Source organism: Chamaea fasciata, unplaced genomic scaffold (assembly GCF_029207755.1).
Source record: "Chamaea fasciata isolate MVZ Bird 193981 ecotype frontalis unplaced genomic scaffold, bChaFas1.0.hap1 SCAF_1, whole genome shotgun sequence".
In the NCBI taxonomy this organism is placed as follows: domain Eukaryota; kingdom Metazoa; phylum Chordata; class Aves; order Passeriformes; family Sylviidae; genus Chamaea; species Chamaea fasciata.
Genome location: NW_027094086.1, coordinates 127717339 through 127741166, shown reverse-complemented (window position 1 = coordinate 127741166; position 23828 = coordinate 127717339). Strand labels below are relative to the sequence as shown.

The 23828-nt window shown below is 40.7% G+C and overlaps 1 protein-coding gene across 4 annotated transcripts in view; it reads left to right on the top strand.

Annotated features, from left to right (window-relative positions):
* Window positions 1-11987: 11987 nt before the first annotated feature.
* The window catches only part of GLCCI1 (glucocorticoid induced 1), a 52187-nt gene continuing 40346 nt past the window's right edge, over window positions 11988-23828 (top strand). For all 4 annotated transcript variants that reach the window (XM_066196860.1, XM_066196850.1, XM_066196878.1 and 1 more), the window contains exon 1: window positions 11988-12825. In XM_066196860.1, coding sequence (XP_066052957.1) covers window positions 12378-12825 — 448 coding nt within the window. In that variant the 5' untranslated portion in view covers window positions 11988-12377. The remainder of the gene's footprint in view (window positions 12826-23828) is intronic.

The following is a 23828-nucleotide window of genomic DNA, read 5'->3' as shown; positions in this document are numbered from 1 at the left end:
TCTGTCATATTGATTCAAATTATGTAATAGCTTCTACATGTTTAAAATCTAAAAGTATGTATAATTTATAAATACAAACATTTAATTTAAATAATGCTATCCTGAAATCAGTTTCACACACCTCTGCCTCTTCTTATCCATTTTATCAGTTCTTTTCTTTTTCAAGAGAAAATCTAATTAACAAAATCCATGTTCTTTCTCCTTTCATTCACGCTCCCACTCTCTTCTCTCACTCGCAATCCCTTTTCCTGTCAATTCTTATCAGATTTTCATTTTATACCTCCCCCTTTACCAGTAATCCTGTAATTTTCTATTTGTAGGGTATCTTTTCCTTGTTCTTTGTTTCGTGTAACAGTTCACAAACATCCCAATGTACGAGGAATGATATCTGTCTTTTCCATATTTTTTAAATCCTACATTTGACCTAATTTTCCTCTCATATTTCTGCTGAGTTTTCCTCCTGTCTATAAGTTTTAAAATAAAATAATGCATTGCCTGAAACTGTGACCTCCAGATGGCTTTCTGCCAACTTCACCTTTTCCCAAGCTGTCTTTAATTTCAGCTGTGTACACCCCATTCAGCTCTTTTGAGGTCATTATTGGTGGCGTGACCAAATCTCAGAACTCCTTCCACCTCCACGGCCTGTGATGTTATTGATCATACTGTGACTCAGAAATATTGTCCCCTCTTGACTCATCATTGAAAAGATAGAAAAGGGTTTTTTTTTCCTTTTTTTGTTTTCTTTTTCAAATTATTGCCAATTCCTTAATCTTTCTTTCAGCTGTGGGAGATCTCCATCCTGAATTTCAACAGGTACCTCACCAGGCTCTTTTTTACCTCTTATTATTCTACTCGTGTGTTTTTCTAGATGATTTCTTCCGATTTCATCAATGCAACTGTAATATCTAGAATGCAACTTCTCCACTTTTCATTACCCATACCTGATTTCCCCTTGAGCCTAAAACACTGAAGTCAAGACACCTTTCCCAAATGTTCTCACTGATTTTATCTGCCTCCTTCTGTATCCTTTCCTGGCACTCATTCCCCTTCAGTGCCATTTTGAATAGAAGTTAGGAGCATCCATTGGGCACTCATCTATAATCTTATCTTGTATCTTACTGTGCAGTTTGTTGTTCCAAGCTGACAATGCCATTTTCAGTTGCCCTTTTTATCTTTGTCTCTCAGAAGTTCTTTCATATATATATATTGCAGGCTTTCTTCTAGAAAACTATGCCCAAAATAGACTTTAGAAAAGTCTATGTGGCCTTCCCTCAAAGTTTTCTCAAATCCCATTAGTTTCATGATGCATTCAGGAAACAGGATTGATATCAGGCTGTGGCATTTTCAGTGTGGAGTGCTTGTTTTAATTTATTTGCAGATTTTTGAAAATATTGTGTGCTACATTTTACAGTAGAAATACCTAGACTATACTAAATGCATACTCTTCCTCTCTTCCTCCCATCTTGTGGGCTTTTTTCTTCAGTTTCTCTCATAAGTATTACAAGTTTTTTGCTTTAAGAAGTGCTTTCTGGGCACGCACAGTAACCAGTACAATCTCCCATGACATGACAAATAATATTAACTTCATTTTTTTGAGTTCTACTCACATGACACTGATGAGATTTCAGACAGCACTTAGTCTGCCCAGACACCTGTAGTAGCACATGCACAACAATAAGACTCACTGCTAAATTATGTGACAGCAAAAAAAGTAATTAAGTTCAAAGATGTCACACGGTTTGATACATTAATATTGACAGCTCATTTCGTAGCATTGAAATACTGTAAAAATGTAACTTGAAAACAAATCTTTGTTGTATTGCACACTTCTATAAATATTTTTCACAATCAGGATTTCACCCCTAGTTTTAGTGATGTAGATAGGGATTTGTGTTTCTGCCAGTCAGAACTGTCCATATCAGGACAGAAAAAGAAGATAGAGAAGTATTCATTTTCTGTGTAAATACAATGCCAGACATAATAGGATCACAATTAAATAATGGGTAAGAAAACAGTTGAAATAGAGTTGGTTAGCAAATATTTTGAATTTAATTTCTTAAAGGTTTGAGAATCTCAGACCATTTCTGATCAGCATATTCTAATTTTACAGAAACCAAAAAATTACTGAATACACAAAGCTCAAGTCCACTGGATTGCATAACTTATAAATCACTTCAAGAGAGTTAAGTGTGAAAGGTGATATGAAAGTGCAAGTTGTTAACCACCGTCACAGCTGACTGAGCGTTTTGTTTATTCTCTAACCAGATTCTGCTTTGGGAGTCTGTACCACAACTAATTAACCATAATGCTTTATAATTGTATAAACAGAATATATAACAGATCTTTATGATATGTAATTAATTCTGCCCGTAAGGAAAGCTTTTATAAGTTGAACCATGTGCTGTTGGAGAACTGCCTCTTTATGTTCTCCCTTAGAAGGCAGGTATATTTCCCTGCCAGCAGAGCTCTGGGAACATTCTAGAAAATAATGTTCGTTAAGGCCAGCCAGGTGTTTTCTTGCAGACTGACTACTGGGAGCTCCATCTCTGAAGCTGAGGTGGTTGCAGCTGCCTCTGCTCCTTCCTTTATGCAGACTGCAGTGAGGAAAGGCACTTTGGTACAGAAATTTTTCTGGTTTTAAAGATCAAACTCACTTGCTGTTGTCATGCATTAGTTATTTGTTTAATCCTGAGTTTTGTCAGCCTTACTTTTCTGTATTTTTTTTGTGTATTAAATTCCAAGCTGAACTCAATCATTGCTGCAAGACCAGAACAAGAACCCAGACAAACACAAGTAATTTGTTTTTGGGTTATGACCCATGAATAAGCACCACTCAATATGGTTAGAGGATGGCCATTCTCCCATCTGCTGTTCGATGTCCTTGTCCTTCCTGTGGAAAAAAAAGAAAACAAACCAACAACAGATGGACACACATGAGTTCAGAGATCTGGGAGATCAGACACCTGATTTCACTATATGAAGACCTTCTTTCTTGAAGTGACAGAAAAGACAGCATCCATCTCTAAGACCTGTTCGATCAAAGGGGTGGGTGAGTCACCCTTACATTGGGCCTGGAGCTTTGTGTGTCTCAGGCCAGTGCTGGTAGCAAAATCTTGCAACACCAGGCTTAGGAGAGCTGAAAGTAAAGTGAAAGACTCCAGTGGACTGCAGAGAAACCCTATCTTTGTAAAATGCTAATCAGAGCCAGCAAATTTCCAAGCATCCCACGATGAGAAACTCATCCACCTAGTACTCTGCTGATGGTCTAGTAGAAGATCCATTTCTAAGGACCACTGTGCCTTGGGACAGCTGCTCACTCTTTGGACATCTTAAATGTACATAAAAAAAGAAGTTAATATGAAGATAAGTTGTTTGCTGGAAGAAAAAAAAAAAAAAGAAAAAAAAAAGAAAAAAAAAAGAAGGAAAGAAAGAGAAAAAAAACAAACAAAAAAACCAAAACAAACCAAAACAAACCAAAAAAAAAAAAAAAAAAAAAAAGAGTGAGCAAAGAGCAGAAGCCTCCTTGATCCAGCCATCACTTGGCTGTATGGGAGGCACAGGTTCACATTACACTCCTTTGGAATGATAATCACACCCTTCTTTGAGGCTGACACACCACTGGGAGGATTATCTTTGCAGGGCAGCCCAGATCCTTCTCACTGATAAAGCTGCTGTATCTGAAAAGTATTTGGCAGAACTGTCACCATACACACAAACAGAGGAGCTGACTCTCCTAACCTCAGAGGCTTGGTATGGGGAGGAGTCTGCATCAGCTCCTGTGCCCTTCAGATCAACTCTACAGATCACCTATGTAACTTGGAGAAGAAAACACTGTTTCCTTGGGGAGCTTTGGGGCGGTTTTATTAATGGCTTTCCAAACCTCTTCAGGTAACACTTTCAAGATAACAAGCTTTTTCTTCACCCATTGCTTTCCCACCCACATCCACTTCTGAATCTACAACTTTTTTCTGTCTCCTTGTGAGCTAAGAAGTCACCAAAAAATTCTTTTTTCGCTTTTCTTTCCAAAATAAGGAGATACTGCTTCTTCTACCCTTGCACGATGAACTGCACTTATTACTCCCTTTTTTTAGCCTCCTTATGAGTTATGTCACATAATCATTATTTTCCCAGATACATTTCTGTTTAACATTCCTGTCTATTTGTAGAGTCAAAGCCATAACTCAGTACCATGGGGGAAGGTCTTCCCCTTGAGACCTTTCATCATGGAGTTATAACAACATAGCAATTACATCAAAGAGTTCAGTTTCTGCATGATGACACTGATTCCCACTGTTAATTGGAATGTCCTATCTCCACCAAGAGTGGTTACATTGTATCTCAGGCATCAGGGAAATAATACATGTCTACATCTACTTGGCTGGCAAGTAGAAGTTTGAATTTCTTCAAGTAATGTGGGTGCTTTTTGTCATTTAAGACTAAAAAGAATCTGAATAAATTATCAAATAAATGTGCTTCATTGGAACTGCTCTGATCCCTCAGAGAAAGAACTCTTTATGGCCAAATAATGCTCATAGATAGATTTGCCAAACAATGCTTTTCTTTCCAAGGACCCATAAATCTCAGAGTACTTTTGAGAGTAATAAATGTTGCAATAATGCTGTTCTTGATTACAGGCAAGACTATAACAGCTCTGACTGGTAGTGATTCCTTAATTATATTTGATTACAGACAGGCTCTGTGCAATGCAAGGGGTTATTTGTTGCCTTCTATCAGTCCTGGATTCCACTGGAGACCACGAGCAGGCCGTGCCAGCATACACAGCTTACTCAGCTGCCTTCCTCAGAGCTTTGTCACTAAAGCACTGCATTTAATGGCAGGACCTGTGATAGTCGGGTGTGCAAAACCTTTAATGGAACTGTAATTTACCCACTGCATAACTACATCAGTGAGGGACACTGCCCAAGAGGATCCTGAATTTCAGCAGCTCTTGAGGACTTGATCTTGCATACTTCATAGTGTGCAGGGGCTAAAGTTACTCGTGCCTTTATTACAATGACAGTAAGGATCAAAGTGACAATGAGAAATAAACTGTCTGTAACACTGTCCATGCTTTCTACAACTAAAGAATTTTAAAAAAGGAAAAGCTCCATTAAGTCAAATAGCCCTCCCTCTGTCAATGAACAATAAAAAGAAAATCATGCCTTACAGTTTATTCTCCAGTGCTTTGTTTATTTGGTATTAAATGACTCATGGAATAAGGTTTCCACCTCTCCCCGTGGGAGATTATTCCAGCTGCTGGGGACCTACTATCAGCTCCCTTTCTTTTTTTTTCCTCTATTAATGATGCTGAAGTTTTGCATTCTAGTTTAGTTTGGGATGCAAAACAGACAAAGGAAATTCACATCCCCAAACTTGCTTTAAAATGCAATTAAAGCTGTTGACATGGACTCAGAAATCCAAGAAAACATGCAGTTAAAACAGAAATGCATCATATTTTTCACTTAAATACCATGCCACCACAAAGCAACACTTTTAAGCACACTTCCTTGTTTTTACAGGTTTGTTCCTAACTGTTATGTAAATGCACTTTTGTTGTATGTAAATTAGCATTAGGCAAACTAATCTTAAAGCCTGTTTTATAGCTGTCACACAAACAAACCACATTTACAAATAAACATTTGTTTCTACAGGCAAGTATATTACCTACTTGAAAATAATAATTATTTCCAGCATTTTGACTCAGTGCTGTGACTCTGCTCTGGCCCCACAACCTGTTTTATGCACAGAATGGAACATTCTTACAAAGAATACTTTGCTTATAGGGTAGCATACCCTAAAATTCTTTAAATGTGTCTCTCTAATATATTTTATTGTTATTATTCTTACCAGGCTGGATTTTCTATTTAAAAAGAGAATATTTACCTGCTTTGAAGAATCATAATGTGTTTACCTCCCAGTAGTAGTTGTGGAGTGCACCATGTCACTCAACAGCATCCCATTTGGCTGGTAAAGGAACAGTGATGATAAATTCCAAATAAAATTTAGTGCTGTTTGTTGTGCCTGGAAAGAAATGTGGTGAACAAGGCTCTATTTGTCAGAAACAGTGAAGTAGGATAACTAGAGGGGTAGAAGCAACCCAGAAAAGGACTCTCTGAAAGGAAGGTCGAAGTTCCCTAACCCTCAGATCTGCCTTTTAAACCAGTATTGTCAGAATGTACCCTAATTAACACCAGCACAAATTTGACAGCTAGGGCACTGGTGTGGTAGGGGCACTCGTGCTTAATGCAGTTCAAAAAAAAACCAAAACAACACAAGACCAGATACAGACCAAATCAAGAAATCTTAAAAGAAAGATGTCAGGGACTGTACTATCAGACACTTATTACTGGTTTAATGGATCATAATGGCTTCAAATCTACCTCGTTAAGGGGATGCTGCTCATTTAAAAAGTTAAATGTCATAAAAATCAAAGTACTATACAGTACATTTGTGCTTTCCTAATATCCTTAGCAGGGTAACTGCTTACGTGAAATGGTGTTTCTCCTTTCTTTTATTTTATTGGTGTAAATGGCAATAGATATAACAATATCATTACATTAAAATTGCTACTGACATTTGCTTACTGATTCTACCTTTTCCATTAAAGATACTATTGTTGTGCATAACATACACTACCTAAGTTCTCTGGAAACAATTTTTTTTCTCACAGATGGTTCTTTGATGTAGCATGAAGCTATTTTAAGGAATAATTACTTCTATTATGTCAACATGAAGTGTTGCATTATTTTGCTATTATTATTGATATCTTTTAGATAAGAGACTGGCAAGAGAAATTATAGTAAAGAGCTGCCAGAAGTATCCATTACGTTTGACATAGCAGGTTACCAAAATACCAGCCATTTTACCTGTGTTTCAATCACTTTCACTTTGGAGAATATCAACCATACATACACTTGTCCAAAAGTGCCCTCATACCAAATGCCTAAATATGGAAAAGAGGGAAAATAAACCTGCAAAATCCCTCAGTTCTCATTTGAAAGAACTTGGGCATAGTCCCAGCTGTGCAAATCAGACTTTTTTTCCAGATGATGAACTGGGGAGGGGAGATGGAGATGGTGGTTGAGTCAAGTAACCAAACTCAGAATAGTAATGTAGGGCAGGATTGCTGCCTGGAGAAAACTCAGCTTCCCATGGGATACGGTCTGACATGGTTAACTTGCTAGCTAAAGGAAAGTGTCAAATGGAATTACCTGTACCAATGAATAGAAAAAAAACTTCAGACTAAATGTAGAGCTTGAAGGAAGGTTTGGTGATTTTAGCTGTGTGTTGAATGTTCGCCTTTATGTTAAAGCAGATGCCTAAGGAATACATAATTCAAAAGTCCAAAGTGGTTGGCCTATTTTCCTGAAGAGGAGAAGAGAATGCAGCAGTAGGTCTGATTCCAGGTGAGATAAGACTTTGTTATAACAAAGGTAATGTTAATGGGCAGGTTCTGGTTTAAGTGAGTTATTCAGTATCACAAAAAGACTTCTGACAGATAGGAAAAAGAAAGACAATTATCCAAAATAGTATTCAATTTTCTTAAGGGAAAATCTTACAGCTGGCTCTTATTCTGTAGTTTCCTGGCTTGTTCATTATGCAGTCCTCACTCCTAGTGACAATCCTTTGCACAGAATGAAATAATGTTAACAATAGCATTTGACTAAAAAGAAAGTACTATAATACCTTCCGGCTGAAATTCGATTGTAAACTTGATTCTGAAATTTTCCAGTTTGTGAGTATTCAGAAATACTAAATTTGACCTAGTATAAATACTGTTGGACCACAGGTCTAATAGCCCTTTACTTAATGCATTTTCCCCACATACAGGAAAAAAAAAAGACACGAGAAAAAGAAATCTAACACTTGACCACATGCCTGACCCTAAATTGGATGATCAGCAGTGTTAAGGTAAGTCCTCAGTAGTGGGTTTCCTTTTGTTGTTGGAAGATAACTTGAGCATGTAGAGACTTGAAAGTGATCATAACTTGGAAGTCTCTTCCCTGGCTAGTGTCAACAAAGCCAACAGTGAGGACAACATTTTGTATCAGCAGCCCTGGAGAATTCAAGGGCTCAAATGCAAGCTAAGTCCCAAGAGGCCTGGGCATAGAGAGTGCTTGGCTGATCTGAGGAGATCATATCTATGCCACTGAACATTTGGGAGCTGTGAGAAGATGGGGTGTGGTTGATGAAGGCAGTGTCTATCTAAAAATTCTTGTAGTAAAAATAATTCCATATATATTTTTTCCCCATTACTGTCTTATTCTAGCTAGAACTTTGTTTGAAGGCGAAACAGGCCAAAACCTAAACCAGCATCTCCACAGCTTGAGACAGATATTTTCTAGGAAAATGGGCCACTTCTGCTTCAGCAGAGCTGCTCAGCTTCAGATAGCAGTTTTATTTCACATGGGGGCCCTTTCTACAGGTGATGTTCCCATTCCTGCCTCAGGATGCTCTATGTCCACAGAGGCAAGCCTATTTTAGCCTCAGTTTTGTCATTTGAGAGCTGCAGTTTGGGTCATTAGGGGTTATTCTAGTTTTAGGCCACAGATAATGCTTTCTGGTCATCATCTCTTTCAGAATATTACTGTGAAGTAAGTACTTCTTCTTGTTATTTCTGTCTTCCCAAATGTAATATTCCCAACTGTATATTCATTACAAATAAGTGAAACACAGGGAATGGACCCGAACATACGTGAAGATCAATGCACCCCTTCTCATTACTGTGTTGTGTTAGATGCTGTGTGAATACCTCAGAGACAGTCACAAAGGATTTGATTCTAACTGGAATGGGGAAAGGGCAGCAAAGAAAACATAGACAGAGGGAGTTAAGAGAGACATAAAAATAATGAGACAAGCAGGTAGGCACACTGGGAGCAGAGAACTGATGGTCTTATGCCCCAGTAAGAGCCTAGAAACAAAAGGTATGTCCAGATTTGAAGAGTTTTCTCTCTCTAAAACCTTCAAGTAGGAACAAAATAAGGATTAGGATTGCATAGTGTCTAATGGCTGCTGTTTTCATGGCTCATGGCACTCATAAAAATCTATTTCTGACCTCAAGACTTGAACCCCTTATCAACTGATAATAGTAGGAGAGATGCTTCACTCTTGTATGTCACTGTCCCACTCCTTGAGTTCACTCCCTTGCTGTGATATATAATTTCCACTGCTCTCAGGATGCCTCTCCCAGAAGCTGTGTTAAGGATGTCCTTGTCTCCCAGAAGGATTTAAGAGTCAGAAATACCTGTTACTTCCTGTGTAAACTCCCTTAAGCACATGCCAGTGGACAAGGTAGTTCCTTCAAGTGGAAAAGACAAGCGAGAAATGCCTTTAACGTGACTTTTGAAAAGTTGAAAAGGGTATTTAAGGCAAACATGGGTTTTTGAAAGAAATGAAGATTCTGATAGGAGCTCAGTTTTTACTTCCCTTTCCCTGTAATATCTTCTTGATATTATAGAGCAATGGTATTCTCTGAGGGAACTAATTTGGAACCTAGACGAAAAACAGTGAAAAATTCATCAGTTGGCATCCCACTTTAAAATACACAGGAATACTCTCTTCATCTTTTCTGAAATCACTGTTTTCTAGGTGCATGGCATGGTGTTGTAGTATGTATGCAAACTGTAGTTTAGAAGGAATTAGGATGGAAATAACTTTTGGTCAGCAAAGTCTCCCCAGTACAGCTGTTGATGTGCCTGGTAACAGTCTGGCTGCAAGCAGTCCCAGTGGATCTTTTCGTCTCTGGTTGCTGTGAAGGTGAGTGAAGGGAAATGGTGGTTCAGTTTGGTCTGTAAGACTGTGGCGTGGACCTCAGCTTGTTTGGAAAGGAAGACTTGCTACTGATATTTTACACTGACACGTCCTGTGGTTTGGGGTGTGTGTGCTTGTTTTAGGGCTGGTGGGATTTTCTTTGTCAGACATTTACCTTGTCTTTACATACCTGTTCTTCCTATCCAAATACCTTGCTTGTTTGATATGCAAGGACATGGAAATTGTAAAATTCAGCCATTGTAAAATAGTATCAAAACAGACAAATTCAAGAGTTATACTAGCTCATCCTTATTTTAGTCTGACATAACCCTTAGCATTGGCAATAGCTGGAATGTATCAGCTATTGTTAGTCAAATGTGTACTTTCTTTCTCAGCTGACACCAGATGATTTTTGGTCTGTAAGACACTACAGTATCAGCAATGTTATGTGACAAAGGTACAGATATAGGAAAATGTGCTTACTGTTTAAAACACTACTGATATTACTGTTTGGCAGATGGCTACTACAGGTGAATGCTTTCCAGTCATTTTGAGCCCAGTGAAGTGAAGCAGAAAAAAATAAACTAGATGGACTTCATAGCTGTGATTAAGCTCAGTGCAAAATCCTTTGGGGAAAAGTCTCTACAGCCCATTTTTACAAAAAAAATTGGCTCATGCAAGCAGAAAACAAAAAAGATTGGACTAATGGAAAAATACATGGGGGCTGATTTTACTTACAATTAATTTATATGAGTGGCTTTGTTGACTGAGCACAGGTTCATGTGGATGTGCAGTGTATTATTCCAACCCTTTCTGTAACATAACCACGGTGACTGTGTCGCATGGTGCTAGTGCAAACAAAGTCTCACTAACAGTCCATGAATAGAAGCGTTTTCTGAGAATATGGTTTCTCATTGGGACTATCGACTGGTTCCTGCGCTACCAAAGGCATAAGGATAGCTATGGACAGCTTTGGAAGTATAGAAGTGCAGTAATCTGAAGTGTACAAAACAAAATGAGTGTTTGTTACATAATCAAAAAAATGGTACAAGGGATATAGTTAATTCTGTGACATTTTTAATTGATTGCTGATTGGTAGGCAGTATCTAAAATAAGAGAGTGTATCCTGTTAAACATTCTACTTCTATGTATATTCCAGGTTCTTTTTGTTCTCCTAATGTTTGAATCTGAGAGGCCATCACTGAGCTGACTTCCTCCACATAGCAAGACTCCATGCATTTTCCCTTCTCCATTAGCATCATATTTGCATCAGATCCAAAATAAGCACAGTTTTCTTGATGGACTCAGCTCAACTTATCTTTCTGATCTTACAGCCATTTATTTTCTTAGTTATAAAGCTACCCATCCTAACCTTCATTTTGTTTCTCATTGTCTCAGGTTATCAATTCATCTAATGGGAGCTCTTTTTCCTAGAACAAAAGCACTTTCTAAAAATATCACTGTAAAACTTTTTATTTTCCTCTTGACATTCTCTGAGAAGTGGTTTTGGATGTACATTAGGAAAAAAAATATTCTATATACACTTATAGGAAATGATGAAACCACACCCATTTAGACTTTGAAGAACATCTTGATTTTTTAACGAAAGTAAAAATATTGTCAAGGTTTGATGGACGTGAACAGATTTTGTTGCGAGAAATTCTGGCTGTTTCTGAGCATTCCCTGCATGGAAGTGGAGTAAGCGGGAGAGTAAGCGGGAAGAGGCCGATAGTCCTCTGGGAATAGGGACAGAGCAAGATTTGGTCCAGAGCACCGCCTCTGTTAAGTCACTGTTAAGTCGGCACCCTGTAAAGTCCACTTGGAACTCAGGAGCGCATCCCGTCCACTCACCCAGCGCACCCGGGGCCGTTATCCCGTTTCCCCCACCGGGCGCCGCATCCCAACGCCACCGCGCCCGCCCCTCCTGCCGCCGCCGCCACATCCCACTTCCCCCGGCCCGCCTCTCCGCCGCCGGCCACGCCCCCGCCGCGCCGCCCACTCCCATTGGCTGAGGGCGACGAGCGATAGGGCTCCTGGCCAATGGAGCCCGCGCTGGTGCCGCGGTGGCGCCCAATGGGCTCGCGCGCCCACCACCCCTGCCCGTCGCGGCCGGGTGCCGGGGCTGCGCGGTGCCATTCGGAGGGCGGGCGGCGTGGGGAGCGGATGGTGCAGGCAGCGGCTCCCGGGCGCCGGCGGGGGCAGGAGCTGGAGCAAGAGCTGGCTGCGAGCGTCTTCCCCCCTCCCCATCCTTCCCGCTCCAGCTGCGTGCCCCCTCGTCGTGCTCTGCCGCCGACCGCCCTGAGCCGGCAGCGCTGTACGATGTGAGCGGTCGCTGGGCTCGGCAGCGCCCCCGGTGCTCTCGACGTTGGGGCGGGCAGCGATGGCCAGAGCCTGGCGTGGAAGCAGCAGCCGCCGTCGCCGATAGGAAGCGCCGGGGGCAGCTGGGCAGGCGGCGCGGAGACTCCCTAGGGCCGTGCAGCGCTTGTCCCGCCCCGCCCCCTCCCTCCATCCCTCCCCCCTCCTCCTCCTCTCCCCGCGGCCGGTGCATGCGGGGCGCTGGGGGCCGAGCTCGGGTCCCCCGCAGCCACCGGAGCGAGTGACCCGCGGGGGTCTTGCGCGTCCTCGCCATGTCCTCGTCCAGCTCCTCGCAAACCCCCCCGTCCCACCACCAGCCCCCGCCGCAGAGGATGAGGCGCGGCGCCGCCGGGTCCCCCACCGCCGGCACGGCCGGGGGCCCCGGTAACGGCGCCGGGGGAGGCTCGGCGGGGACCAGCCGGCTGCTCCAGCCTATCCGAGCAACCGTCCCGTACCAGCTCCTGCGGGGCAACCAGCACAGCCCGACCCGGTCGCCCTCCGCCTCGGTGGGCAGCAACACGGGGCCGGGGAGCGGCGGCGGGGGTCGCGGCGGTGGCAGTCCCCCACCGCCGCCCAGCGCGACGCCGCCGCTGGCGGCGGGCGGCGGCGGAGCGGAGCCGGGCAGAGTGAAGGGCAGGCAGCGGCGGTCGCCGGAGAGCGGCGGCAGCAGGAGGAGCAGCTCACCTGAGAGACGGAGTCCCAGCTCCCCGGTGTACAGAGGTAAAGCACCCGGAGAAAGCTGGTCTCGCTTCCCTGGCCCGCGGGGGTGCTGGCCGGGCCGGGGCCGCCCAGCCTGCGGGCACCCTGGGCTCTGCTTTCGGGCTGTGCTCTGCCTTCCCCTCTGGCCAGCGGGGGTGGGATGCCGGGGGGACTCCTGGCCCGACGGGAGGAGCCCCGCCGGAGCCTTAGGGAGCGGGTCGGGGGCGAGGATGAGCCGTAAATCCCCCACCCCTGGGGCAGGTGTCGTGCCCCGGGTTTGCTCTACCAGGAAGAGGAGGGAAAAACACTTCGTCCCGCCGCCCTCCCTCGGGATGGGGGGAGGCGACCCCTGAAATGTCATCCTCCTTCTCGAGCAAGGTGAGAATCCTGCTTAGGAGAAACACCCCCGCGCCGGCCTCGGCAGGAGCGGAGCGGGGGCGAGCCCGCGGGCGGCCGGCAGGTCCTCTCCCCGGGGGGCGAAGCAGTGCGGGGCTCCGGCGGCGGGGCTCCTGCTGCTCCTGCCCTCGCGCTCGGGCTCTGGCAGCGGAGGTGTGTATTAGGGAAACGAGCCTAAAATTAACCCGCTTCCCGGTCTCCAGCTGTAACTGTCTCGTAGGGGTGATAATGAGTTAGATTTATATCTGGGGTGTCACAACCCAGTTCTGAAGTGTGTGTTAAGACCAAGCCTCAAATGCTCTTCTTTTCGCCAGAGCTTGGTTTCTTAAAAGACTGGCGTTTTTGTTAGATCATAGGTTAAAAGATGTTATGTTTCCAAGCACAGGCTCCAAAACAAGGAAATTCCCATACTGAGGTGCTTAAAAACAAGTCTGTCTCCTTGTGATATTTAGTAGTGAATCCTTGAGACTGTAAAAAGCTCAACCAAACAAAACCCACTACAAACCAACCCCCAGTGTAGCCAGACTAGGCCTGTAAAGTTTAAAATGTGAAATTGATTCTCAGCAAGTCCAACTTAACCTGCGTCAGGTTGTCTGTTAAATTATTGAGTGTGTTAAAGTGGCAGTGGCCATCTTACCTCCCCCACTCCCTTCTGCCTTCCCCCATCACTTGAGCAGTTGAATGAATTGGACTAAATGCACTTTTTATGTTGTCCTGCTGTAGCTATCAGGTATCGCACATCATCTCTTTCTGGGAATGCTTTCTGTGGTTCAATACCACTTGCTTTTTCTGTCTCTCCCATAAGTCTTACTGTGTGTGATTTCTGTGGCAAATTGTGGTCTGTGTTGGGTGCCAGCTTGTGTTGTAGCAGTGGAATATAACCTTTTCTACTCTTCAGTTTTTATGTGTAGTAAAACCTTGCTGTCTGTAGTATTTGTAACTTGGGCATATCTGTCATCTGAATCGTCCTAGGTCAGGGGCAGCATTTTACAAATGAGAAAAATGTCACTGCTAGTTACAAATGGAGTTAATTTGCCCTATGCATCTGCTTATGCAGATGACCTAATTGATTGTGTTATAATCTGACCAGACATACTTTGTAATGTATTTTTCAAAAAGACAGTCTATTTCTGCGGAGGGTTTTGCGTGCTTGAAAATGGAACTGATCTTCTGTGGTTTTGATTCATTCAAGCTCTATTGAAAATTTTAAAGATCATATTTTTCTGACTGTGTGGAGCACTAAGTGTAGATTTCCCTTCTGCCTCTTAAATCTTTGGAAAATGCTAATGGGAAATTAGGATAAACCAAAATAGCTGTGCATATGAGTAGTGATGGTGCTGATGATGAGCAGTAAATTATTTAATTATGGGAACCCGGAGGAAAACATTGTAGTGGTGCAGTGTATAAAGCCTACGCTTAAGGTGTATTGAAGAGGGAGGAATATGGGCAGTTACCTGCAAGCCAGAAAAATACTGCAAAGCTGTGAAGTACTTCATTAATGTGTATGAATTTTTTGTTGGAGGGGAAATTTTAATTTTAGAAAGTGGTTTCAGTCTTCCTCATCTGTGGGCTATTTTAGCCTTAATAAATCAGACTATAAATTAGTACTGAATGACTTTTCTGTCATTAAACTTGTTTGAGCTTGTCTCCTGGTGAACTGCGTCAGCAGCACGCAGAGCTTGATTTGGTTTAATGAGTGCAGTGTATAAAATCATAAATGGTCCGTCGAGAAATGCACCCTATAATCTGTATGCACTGCAAAGAATTCGTTCCCCCTCCTCCAGGTCAAGCCAGCTGCTGCTGCAGAAGCTGACATCCTTTAGCAAATCCTGAATGAATGAATGAAAACAACGTGATCGCCCTAATAATGACCACAATTGCACACGTCAACAGCTTTATTTTACTGAAATACAGGCACCATTTTCTAGCGGGCGAGAGTAATAAGATACTCTATTTCTTCAGTCTTGCAAATGAAAAAAGGTTACCAAACCTCTCCTTCGTCTGCCCCCCCCCCCCCCCAACTGTAGCTGTTTTTACACAATTTGGAATACAGTTCCATGCCATTGGGCAGTGTTTTGTCTTTGTTCCCCTGCTTGTTCTCAGCATTTTAGTACGTGATGTGTGAACACTAAAAATGTGTTTGTAGTCTATATGATGATAACAGTATATAGAAATTTGCTGAACTGGAGGACTACTGCAGTAATAATGGAGGACTTGAAAAAAAATTGTAAATGTTCCATTTTCAGACATGGACCATTTTTCTGTGGCTTGTTAAACAATGCAACTCCAGCTATTTATAGTTGTTATCAGTATGCAAGTCTTGGGGAAGTGGCTTGATTAAGTTTTTGTGTCAGTTTTTCAAAGCCATTTCCCACTGCTGTAAAATGTGAGCTTAGGCTCTCGGTTTAATCCTGTTGTTTTTCTCACCAGTGCAGGAGATGTTTGGCTCTGCAGTCTGACTTGGATTGTTTCACGAATATGCTTGTTCTGGACACTGCTTGTGATTCTGATGGATAAATGTTATTCTCTTAAGACACCTGTCCCTTCCTCACCTCCTTTCAGCCTTCCTCAGTATAGATGCCTTGAACTGGCTATCCTACTAAACCATTTTGTGTGGATATTTAAGTGATTTGCTAGAGGTTCTTTTATGAAGGAGATTTCTGTGAAAACACTTCTGCTTTGAGCCTCTCCAGGTCAGAGCAACTACCATTGCAGGCGCTGACATCACTACTGCGTGAATGAAAGCAGCATGGTCTGTTTATTTTCTCCCATCATCGTGTTTTCTAACCCTTTTTTCTAGTATACGGTAAAGGTTTTTGTTCTGTAGCAACACCCTGTGTTTTTGGGACTGAAGCTTTCAATAATATGATATTTTCTTCTAAGCAAATTTGGGGATTTTTAGTTGTTAGGAAACCATCAATGCCAGGAGCAGTATTTGGTTAGTACTGTTATTGAGTTGGTGAGAAATTGTGAATGTTACATATATATATATATATATATTTTAGGGTGCAAAAAAAAAGTGGGGAAAAACCTTCTGATATCATAGGATAAATCTGCAGTGTGCAACTCTACACCTTTCCTCTTTCTTGAAATGTGTTTATTGCTTACTAGTAAATATTTTTTATAGTGTGTGTTCATGTTTTGAAGAGCTGGCAGTGGAAAAAGTGTCTGGTTGAATGCAACAACACGTGGTTTTCTTAGAGGGAATATATCTGTTAGATCTCTGAGTGCATAAAAGTAATGTCAACAGAATCAGAAGCTGTGTGGTTTATGACAGAGGATAGTCCAGTGATAATCCAAAAAAGCCAAACCCTTGGACATGTCAAATAAAACTTGCTACTTGCCTGTGGACGCATCTTTTAAAGAAAAAAGCAAGTTCTTTCCCTCCTTGCCTTACCTGGATAAAATCAGAAGTTTTCTGCTGTTATGTAAAGTGACTTGTATAAATATGAGAGTGAGTTTCCTGTTTAGTCTCTTTTTTTCATGAAGCAGTAATATTTTTTATACAAGGAAGGTGTAAATGACTTCTCTATGATTCAAACTCAGCACTGTTCTCACCAAACGCTTTGGTTTGTTCACTGCTAACTCTGGTGGTACTGTAATATTATGCTTCATATTTTTCTAACTTTCACTTACACATTTTATAGTACAAACACTTTTCCATTCCATTTCCAAATTTTAATGATAAATATTAGTTTTAAGAACATATGAAAATACTGTAATCAGTTTGGCTGTTAAGGGTTCCCAATGTCTTTTGCTTCCCAAAATAACTCCTGAAGATTTGCCAACGTGAGCGAGAGGAATTACAAAAGATGCAAAACAACTGCAGGACCCAGTTCAGCGTGAGAAGTATATATATCTGGTTTTAGGCTATTGGAATAAGGAGTGGAATAAAACAAACAATATTGTTGATCTCTACTCTTGTAAGGGATATCAATAGTAAAAAAACACCCAAAATTTGTACTTCTAAAGTTAGAACTGTTTTAATATCCTGGATTCAAACCATCCAATATTTTGGCATCAGAAGCATTTATACCAGAGATCAAGAAGATCTTTCCTTTATTTCTAGCAAATGTAGGTAAGGAAGTAATTTTTGTGACGCTTCCTATTTCCTGATCTCTGAATAATAGCAGTATTCCCATAATTGTGTGGCCAAAACAGTTTTGCTCCAGCTTTGTCCCTCTCTCTTCCCAAAATAGCTTTCATTGGAATATAATATGATGACATAAAAGACCCTGGCTAAATTTGATCCAGTCGTCCTGAACTCAGAGCCTTTTTAGTTACATGTTTTAACAGGACTGTAAATGAGAATGATGTATTAGATGTCTTTAATAAATAATGCTTTATAAAACAAATGAATTGAGCTTCTTTTAGGTGCTAAACTACAGGAAGGAAAAATAGGAAGGTATTTTCTCTGTTGAACTTGAATAGTACTGTAGCAAGGCATAAGCTTTGAAGACAGAACCTCCCTATTTCATGGTAAAAAAACTGACTTAAGAAGTATATGGTTATACCTGTTTTAAATTACTACTTGACCTTTAATTCTTATTCTTTGGATATAAGCAAGTATTCGTGTGTTACATATGGCCAAACTGAAGTTACTTTCCAACATCTGTGCATAGTAAAACAGTGACAAATACTGAAATTTGGTTTCTGAAGTTCATGGTTTCCGGTGTTTTGTTGTTTTCTTTCCCATGGTGGTGGGGTGAATGGAAGTTCTTAAAATGTATTTTAAAATGCAGGGAGGGTAGATCAGTGGAGTGTATCTTAGAATCTTACAAAAAAGGCAGTGTTCACTATGTCTGGACTGCTATATTGCAAAAATTCACAGTGGAAAGCCAGTTATTTTCAAAATGGGTTTTGTGCTACTACTCTGTATCGTTATGAAAAAAAAAATAACTGATGAGTATTTCTGAAGTTAAGTCTAGACTTAAAAGCAGTAGTTGTAACAAGGCAAAGCATTTTGGAAATAGAGTATATGCTCCTCAGTGTTTCAGTTTAAGTGAATATCTGAAATACATTTTAAAAGGGGCTTCACCAGTTTATTAATTATCTTCATCTGAAGAAAATTTTTTTTAACCTGCAGTGAAAAAGTGAAAGTTCCCATTTAAATCAGTTGGTTGTTACTTCAGTAGCGAGCAGTGTTGCCGGCACTTGAGAAAACAGGTAGCTCTTCATGGATTTCACAAATGTTCTTGAGACGTTGTTAAAATAGTAGAGTTTAAACATCAACTAGCATTTTTTTAATAAGTATCTTTTATTGATGAAAAATATAACCCTGTATTAAACTGGAAAATTTTGCTCAAGAATTTAACTGTTAATGATCATCATCTTGCTTTAGTGTTGCAGCATTTAAATACATGTTTGTTAGTCATTCAGTGCTGCCTCCCATGTAAATCTGTAGTGCTTAAACAATGGCTTTAGGCATTTTCAGGCAAGTAAAGTATTACTAACATCTTATAGTTAGATGGGATGCATCACAGCAACTTGTCAGCCTGAGATCATGCCCTTTTCCTTTGTGTCACCATTTTTAAGGTTTGGGTAATTGCAAAATGAAGGGCATTGGAGGTCAGGGTGAAGGGAAAATGGGTGTTTGTACTTAGTAATCTAATTCTGAGTAACAATTTTGAATGTGTATTCATTTCCCCAAAATTAGATAGTCCTTCAGTTATGCTTTTTTTTTTTTTCCCATCCAATTTGACTCTGAAGCTCATCACTGCTGTACAACAAGTTTTGGAGATTAAATGCTGAAGTGTAGAAATAGTACTGAAAGTGATCAGAGATTCTGCAGTATGGATACCAGACAGAGTATCATGACACAGGGTGTAGTAGCAATCCTTTGGAATGGCGACTCAGGCTCTGGTTCTTACCTTTCTGAAGCTGAGGTCACTCATGGGTCACTTATGGTCTGTGGAAGCCCTCATCCATGGCAGAAACTGAAAAACATGTGCTCTCAGGAATTCTTTCCTACTCTCCCAGCTGTGTGAGTCTGGACTTAGAACCAGAGCTGTTCTGTTAGATGGCCCCCTTGGATTGTATGGTGATAACTGTGCTCAGACAGTGTCTCCTGTTAGTAGGACAGAGGAGGGCATGTCGCTCCTGGAAGTCTGTCTTGGAAGGAAACACTGCCAGGCCAAGTGTGGTTGTCTTGGGTAGTGCCTTCAGCCTGCTGTCTCAGGCCTTGTAACACTCTCTCTGCCCTGGGCATGTTCATTTCACTTCTCCACCTTTGGTATATGCACTTCCTAGCTGCTGCTGCTGAGTCCTGCCAAACTGTTTGCCCTGTTAGATCAGTTTTCTCTGATGGAGAGAAAAACACCCAGAACGTGTGAGTGTCTACGCTCAAGCAATAACAATTTTCTGCCCAAAACATTTGTAAATGGGGGATTAACCTAAGCAGTTGGTGTTAGGTCAGTGAAGATGGTTGTGATGGAAGGTTTTCATTTTTTGTAGTAGTAGATCTCTTAATTAGCTTTCCGTATTAGAAATTTTCATATTAGCTTTCCGTATTTCCATATTGTTGCTTTGCAGATTGTATATACTTCCCAGTAGGTCATAAAATGTTACGAGCTTGAGTTTTGAAACTTTAATGCAAGGTACTGTATGGGTTGACCTCCTTATTTCGTGTTGCATATGCCCCAATGAGAAATGATGCCACTGATGTTGGTGTTTATAAGGGCTGGACTTCCACTGTTGCTGGTGCTGAGTTGAGGAGTAGCTATTTGCAATGGATATTGTTCACAAATACAAATGAGTGATTAACAGCATTGGTTCTTACATGCCGTTTATTTTGCGCAACTTGAAACTAGTTTTACCCAAACTACTCAATGTTTCCTCTTTAGGAAGAAAGTGTCTCGTATTTTGCTCCTAAGAGCAGTTGGTAGTAGTTCTGTCATGGTTTTTGAATAATCTGATATCCTCTCTGGAATATTCTCTCAATCTGCTGTGAGGTAGTCTAAACAAGAATAATAATTTAGGTCTCATTCCTTGAGCAGTGCAAGTCACCTGTTTGAAGAAGGCTACTTTCAGCCTCCTTTCCTATCCTCTTACCACTAGGCATTATGCAGTGTTGTAAAAACGCTTCTGAATTTCAGGAATTAACACTTATTTCTGACTGTCAGGTCATTGCAAGATGACTGGCATTCATACTTGAATTTGGAACTAATTTCTGTAGCTAAATTAGTTTTAATATTATAAGTGTAAATCTGTTTTTTAGAAATGTTTTCTGTAACAGTAATTATTCAGTTGTGAACTGATTAAATGTATGGCTGTGTGGGTATTGTTACATTATATGCCTTTTAATCTCAGGTGTGTATACAGTGCCTATTTTAAGAGTTCTGAAAGAAATAATTAGTAAAGGTTGGCTAGCTGGATTACGTGGGTATCTACATTTTTTAAAAGCCTTCATGGTTAGAAAACAACCCCAAATGTTTTAATATAGGTGTTTAGGCTGCAGTGGCAAAAAAATTTCATCCTTTGTCAGCATTTGGAGAACAAGCTATCATTTGGAAATAATGTGTTCTTACCAGGAAACAAGTTTTGGTTATTCACTGTTCAATTACTAGCTAATTCAATTAATTGTGGTCTGCAGAAATTACCCTGTAAATACAAACCCCACTTCAAATTATGTCATGCAGTCAGAAGTTGGCTATTGGGGAGCAGATTACCTAAGTGCAGATATAAAATCCCAAGTTTGCAAGCATGTAACTCTCAGGGATAACAATGCCGTTGCTTTTCTCAGATGAAGTCCTGTGCCCATGCTGGATCAGAAACGTTGCTGGATAAACCTTAAAATTTTTGCACTGTGTTCCCATAACTCGGGCTACAGAGAGACAGCCTGGAGGAGCCAGCTCAACAAGAGCTATGGATTTCTGTAGTTATTTAACATGATCTCAGTACCACTCCTGCATGCTGTGGCAGAGCTCCCTAGCACAGTAGGACTAGAAGGTGGTGGTGAGTATAGCAGGTATCAGAGTGATGCTGTCTGTGCTCTGGGAAGGTTTGGTGAGTCCAGTGCTCACACATGGAGTCAAATTCAGTGCTGAGTGTCAGCTAGTCGGTCTTTCTGGAATCTGGAGCGCTGGAAAGTACATTATAAAAACCAAGTGGCTTTGCAACATTGACTCTGTGAGCTAGGTGTTACACCTCCATGTTCGGCATATATTATTCTAAATCTTTGTTATATGTGATATCTTAGCTTTCTGCTTTTCAAAGCAGTGAATATTTGAGCTGCTCACTGAGAGTTAAACCCAGATTTACGCTGAGTGTCCCGGAACAGACTTTGACCAGTGTGACTCTAAAAATACCAGCTAACTGCTGAAGAATGCAGAATGAGACTTAGGTTTACACAGTAGTTGGGAAGCTGCCAGGTTAAAGGAGAAGCTGTCTTCACAGAAGTAAATTTCTGTTCAAGGTCTTAAAATCTTCATTCTTAACTGATAGCTGTGTTTGCTTAATTGTGGCAATTGATAGTGGAATACCACACTTCCTTTCTCTCATACTTTGATTCCTCTGCTATTTCACCTTCAGTGGCTCCTTTGTTATACCTGATACCCTGCCTGCAATAATCATCTTTGCAGTGTTTTCTTCACCCACAAAGAAAACATAAAATACATTTTAAATACTTGCTGTCCTTTTCAAAGGGAACAAGGAAAAGGCCTAATATGGAAGAGAAAAAATTCTCATGGGCAAAAATGTAATTAACTCATGCATGTTTAAAAGTAATGTGTATTTGAGAAATGTCTGTACAAGGAAGAGACTGGAGATGCATACTCAGTATAGGATATAGTCCACATGGAAGATCCAAATAAACTTTGGGTGTTGCTTTGGAAAGAGAGGCTCATTCTTTCTAAACAAGTTGTTTAGCAAAGTGTGCAGTCCATATATTATTTAAAATATCTTGTAAAACTGCGGTATAGATCTACCTTAATGTCTTCCAAAGAAGGAACTAGGCTATTCAGATGATTGGAGACTCACGATTTTGTTTAGTGGTGTGTATAGCCTTTAATATGAAGTTGAAAGATATAGGGAGATCTTTCGACTGCAAGATTTATAGTAGAACTTAGACTGACCACATTGAAGATAGGAATTACCAACTATAACAACTCAAAATTCAGGAGAGGCAGAAGAAATGGGTGTGCTGACACTTCATAAATGTTAGATCTAGCCTTTGTTTAGTCAGGCAAATTTGCGTGCATATACAGCAAAAGAAGAAAATCCTACACAGAGGTTTGTTTAAAATTCATTAATCTGGAGTAAAGTTTTGATTTCAGAAGGAAATCTCAATCTCAAAGGAAATAGCTCAGATGTTTATTCAATGCTTTGTGCTCACTAGAAAAAAAAGTCTAAGAAATCACTTTCCATAAAGACAGTGATTTTTTAACCCAGAAAGATTAAAAAAAAAAAAAACCAAAACCAAATTGTAAGAGACAAGGATGATTGGGAATTAGGAATTATCAAGACTGATACAGATTGCATATTTCAGTAAAGGCAATTCAGAGATCTCCATTGCAGGATTTGGGAAAAGCCTACTCAGAAACTGACACTTAGCTTCAAATTTCTGAGGTGGTCTTGTCAGTAGGAGCGACATCATTTGAGAGTAGATACCTCCTGAGTATAGCAGGTACATAATTTAAAAATGTGAAAAATGTTGTGTCCAGTTCAGAAGTATAGAGAACTATTGATGAAACTTCAGAAGAAATTTGAAGGGGTGGTGGAATCCAGGGAGAAATGTTAAAGTGCAAAATGAGCTTTCCAAGTGGTGTCATGCTAACTTGGTCGTTTTGATAAGAAAACTGATCTCCTAGATGGGAAGTAGATCTTAACTGGTTAGGCAAATTTTGAAATTAGGGTAATGAAACTGTTGATGAATATTGAGAGATTTAATTAGTACACAGGAAGATTATGCAAGAAGAGTTTAAGAACCATGGGAATTGAAGTAATAAGTTTAAAAAATTAGATTTGAAAGTAAAAAGTGGAAGTTAATGTATGTGGGATTGTACTCGATCAGAGTATCTTTTCCTCAAAGGAGGAACATCTGATTTGAAAATTCTGGAGGGTGGACTTGGGTGATGGTAAGATCTGTAAACTGCCAGCATGAAGTAGCTGAAAAACTTCTGGGCACAGGTCTGGTCTTACATGAAGAGCAGTTGGCCACACAGGGGCTGCTGAGGCATTAAATGGGATTCTGCACACCCTTTTTTGTGCTCCACAGTTCAAGAAAGGTAAAATCAAACTGGAACTGATTCAGAGAAGGACTCACAGGTTAGGAGTTTAACTGTGTGATGCTAAAGAAAATCTGAATAAAAATCCAGTTGCGTTATCAGAATCCAGGTGAACAAGGAAGGGAATGAGCAGGCGGATTGATTTGACAGTATAAATATTTATATATTAAACTGTAAGAAGGCCTGAAAAAAAGTTCTTAGGTCATTTCTCCATTCGGAATTGTGAGGACAAATAGCTGCTGTAAGACTGACTGTACTCTGTTTTGAAGTGATTATGTGTTTTGTCTCAGAGATAGCTGCAAAGTGGGCTTCAGATTTTTGAAGCTGTTTCTAGTCCTTTGTTTCTATGTCTTAACTGATAATGAAAAGATAATTTATTTAATCATCAAAGTTAGGCACTCTCAT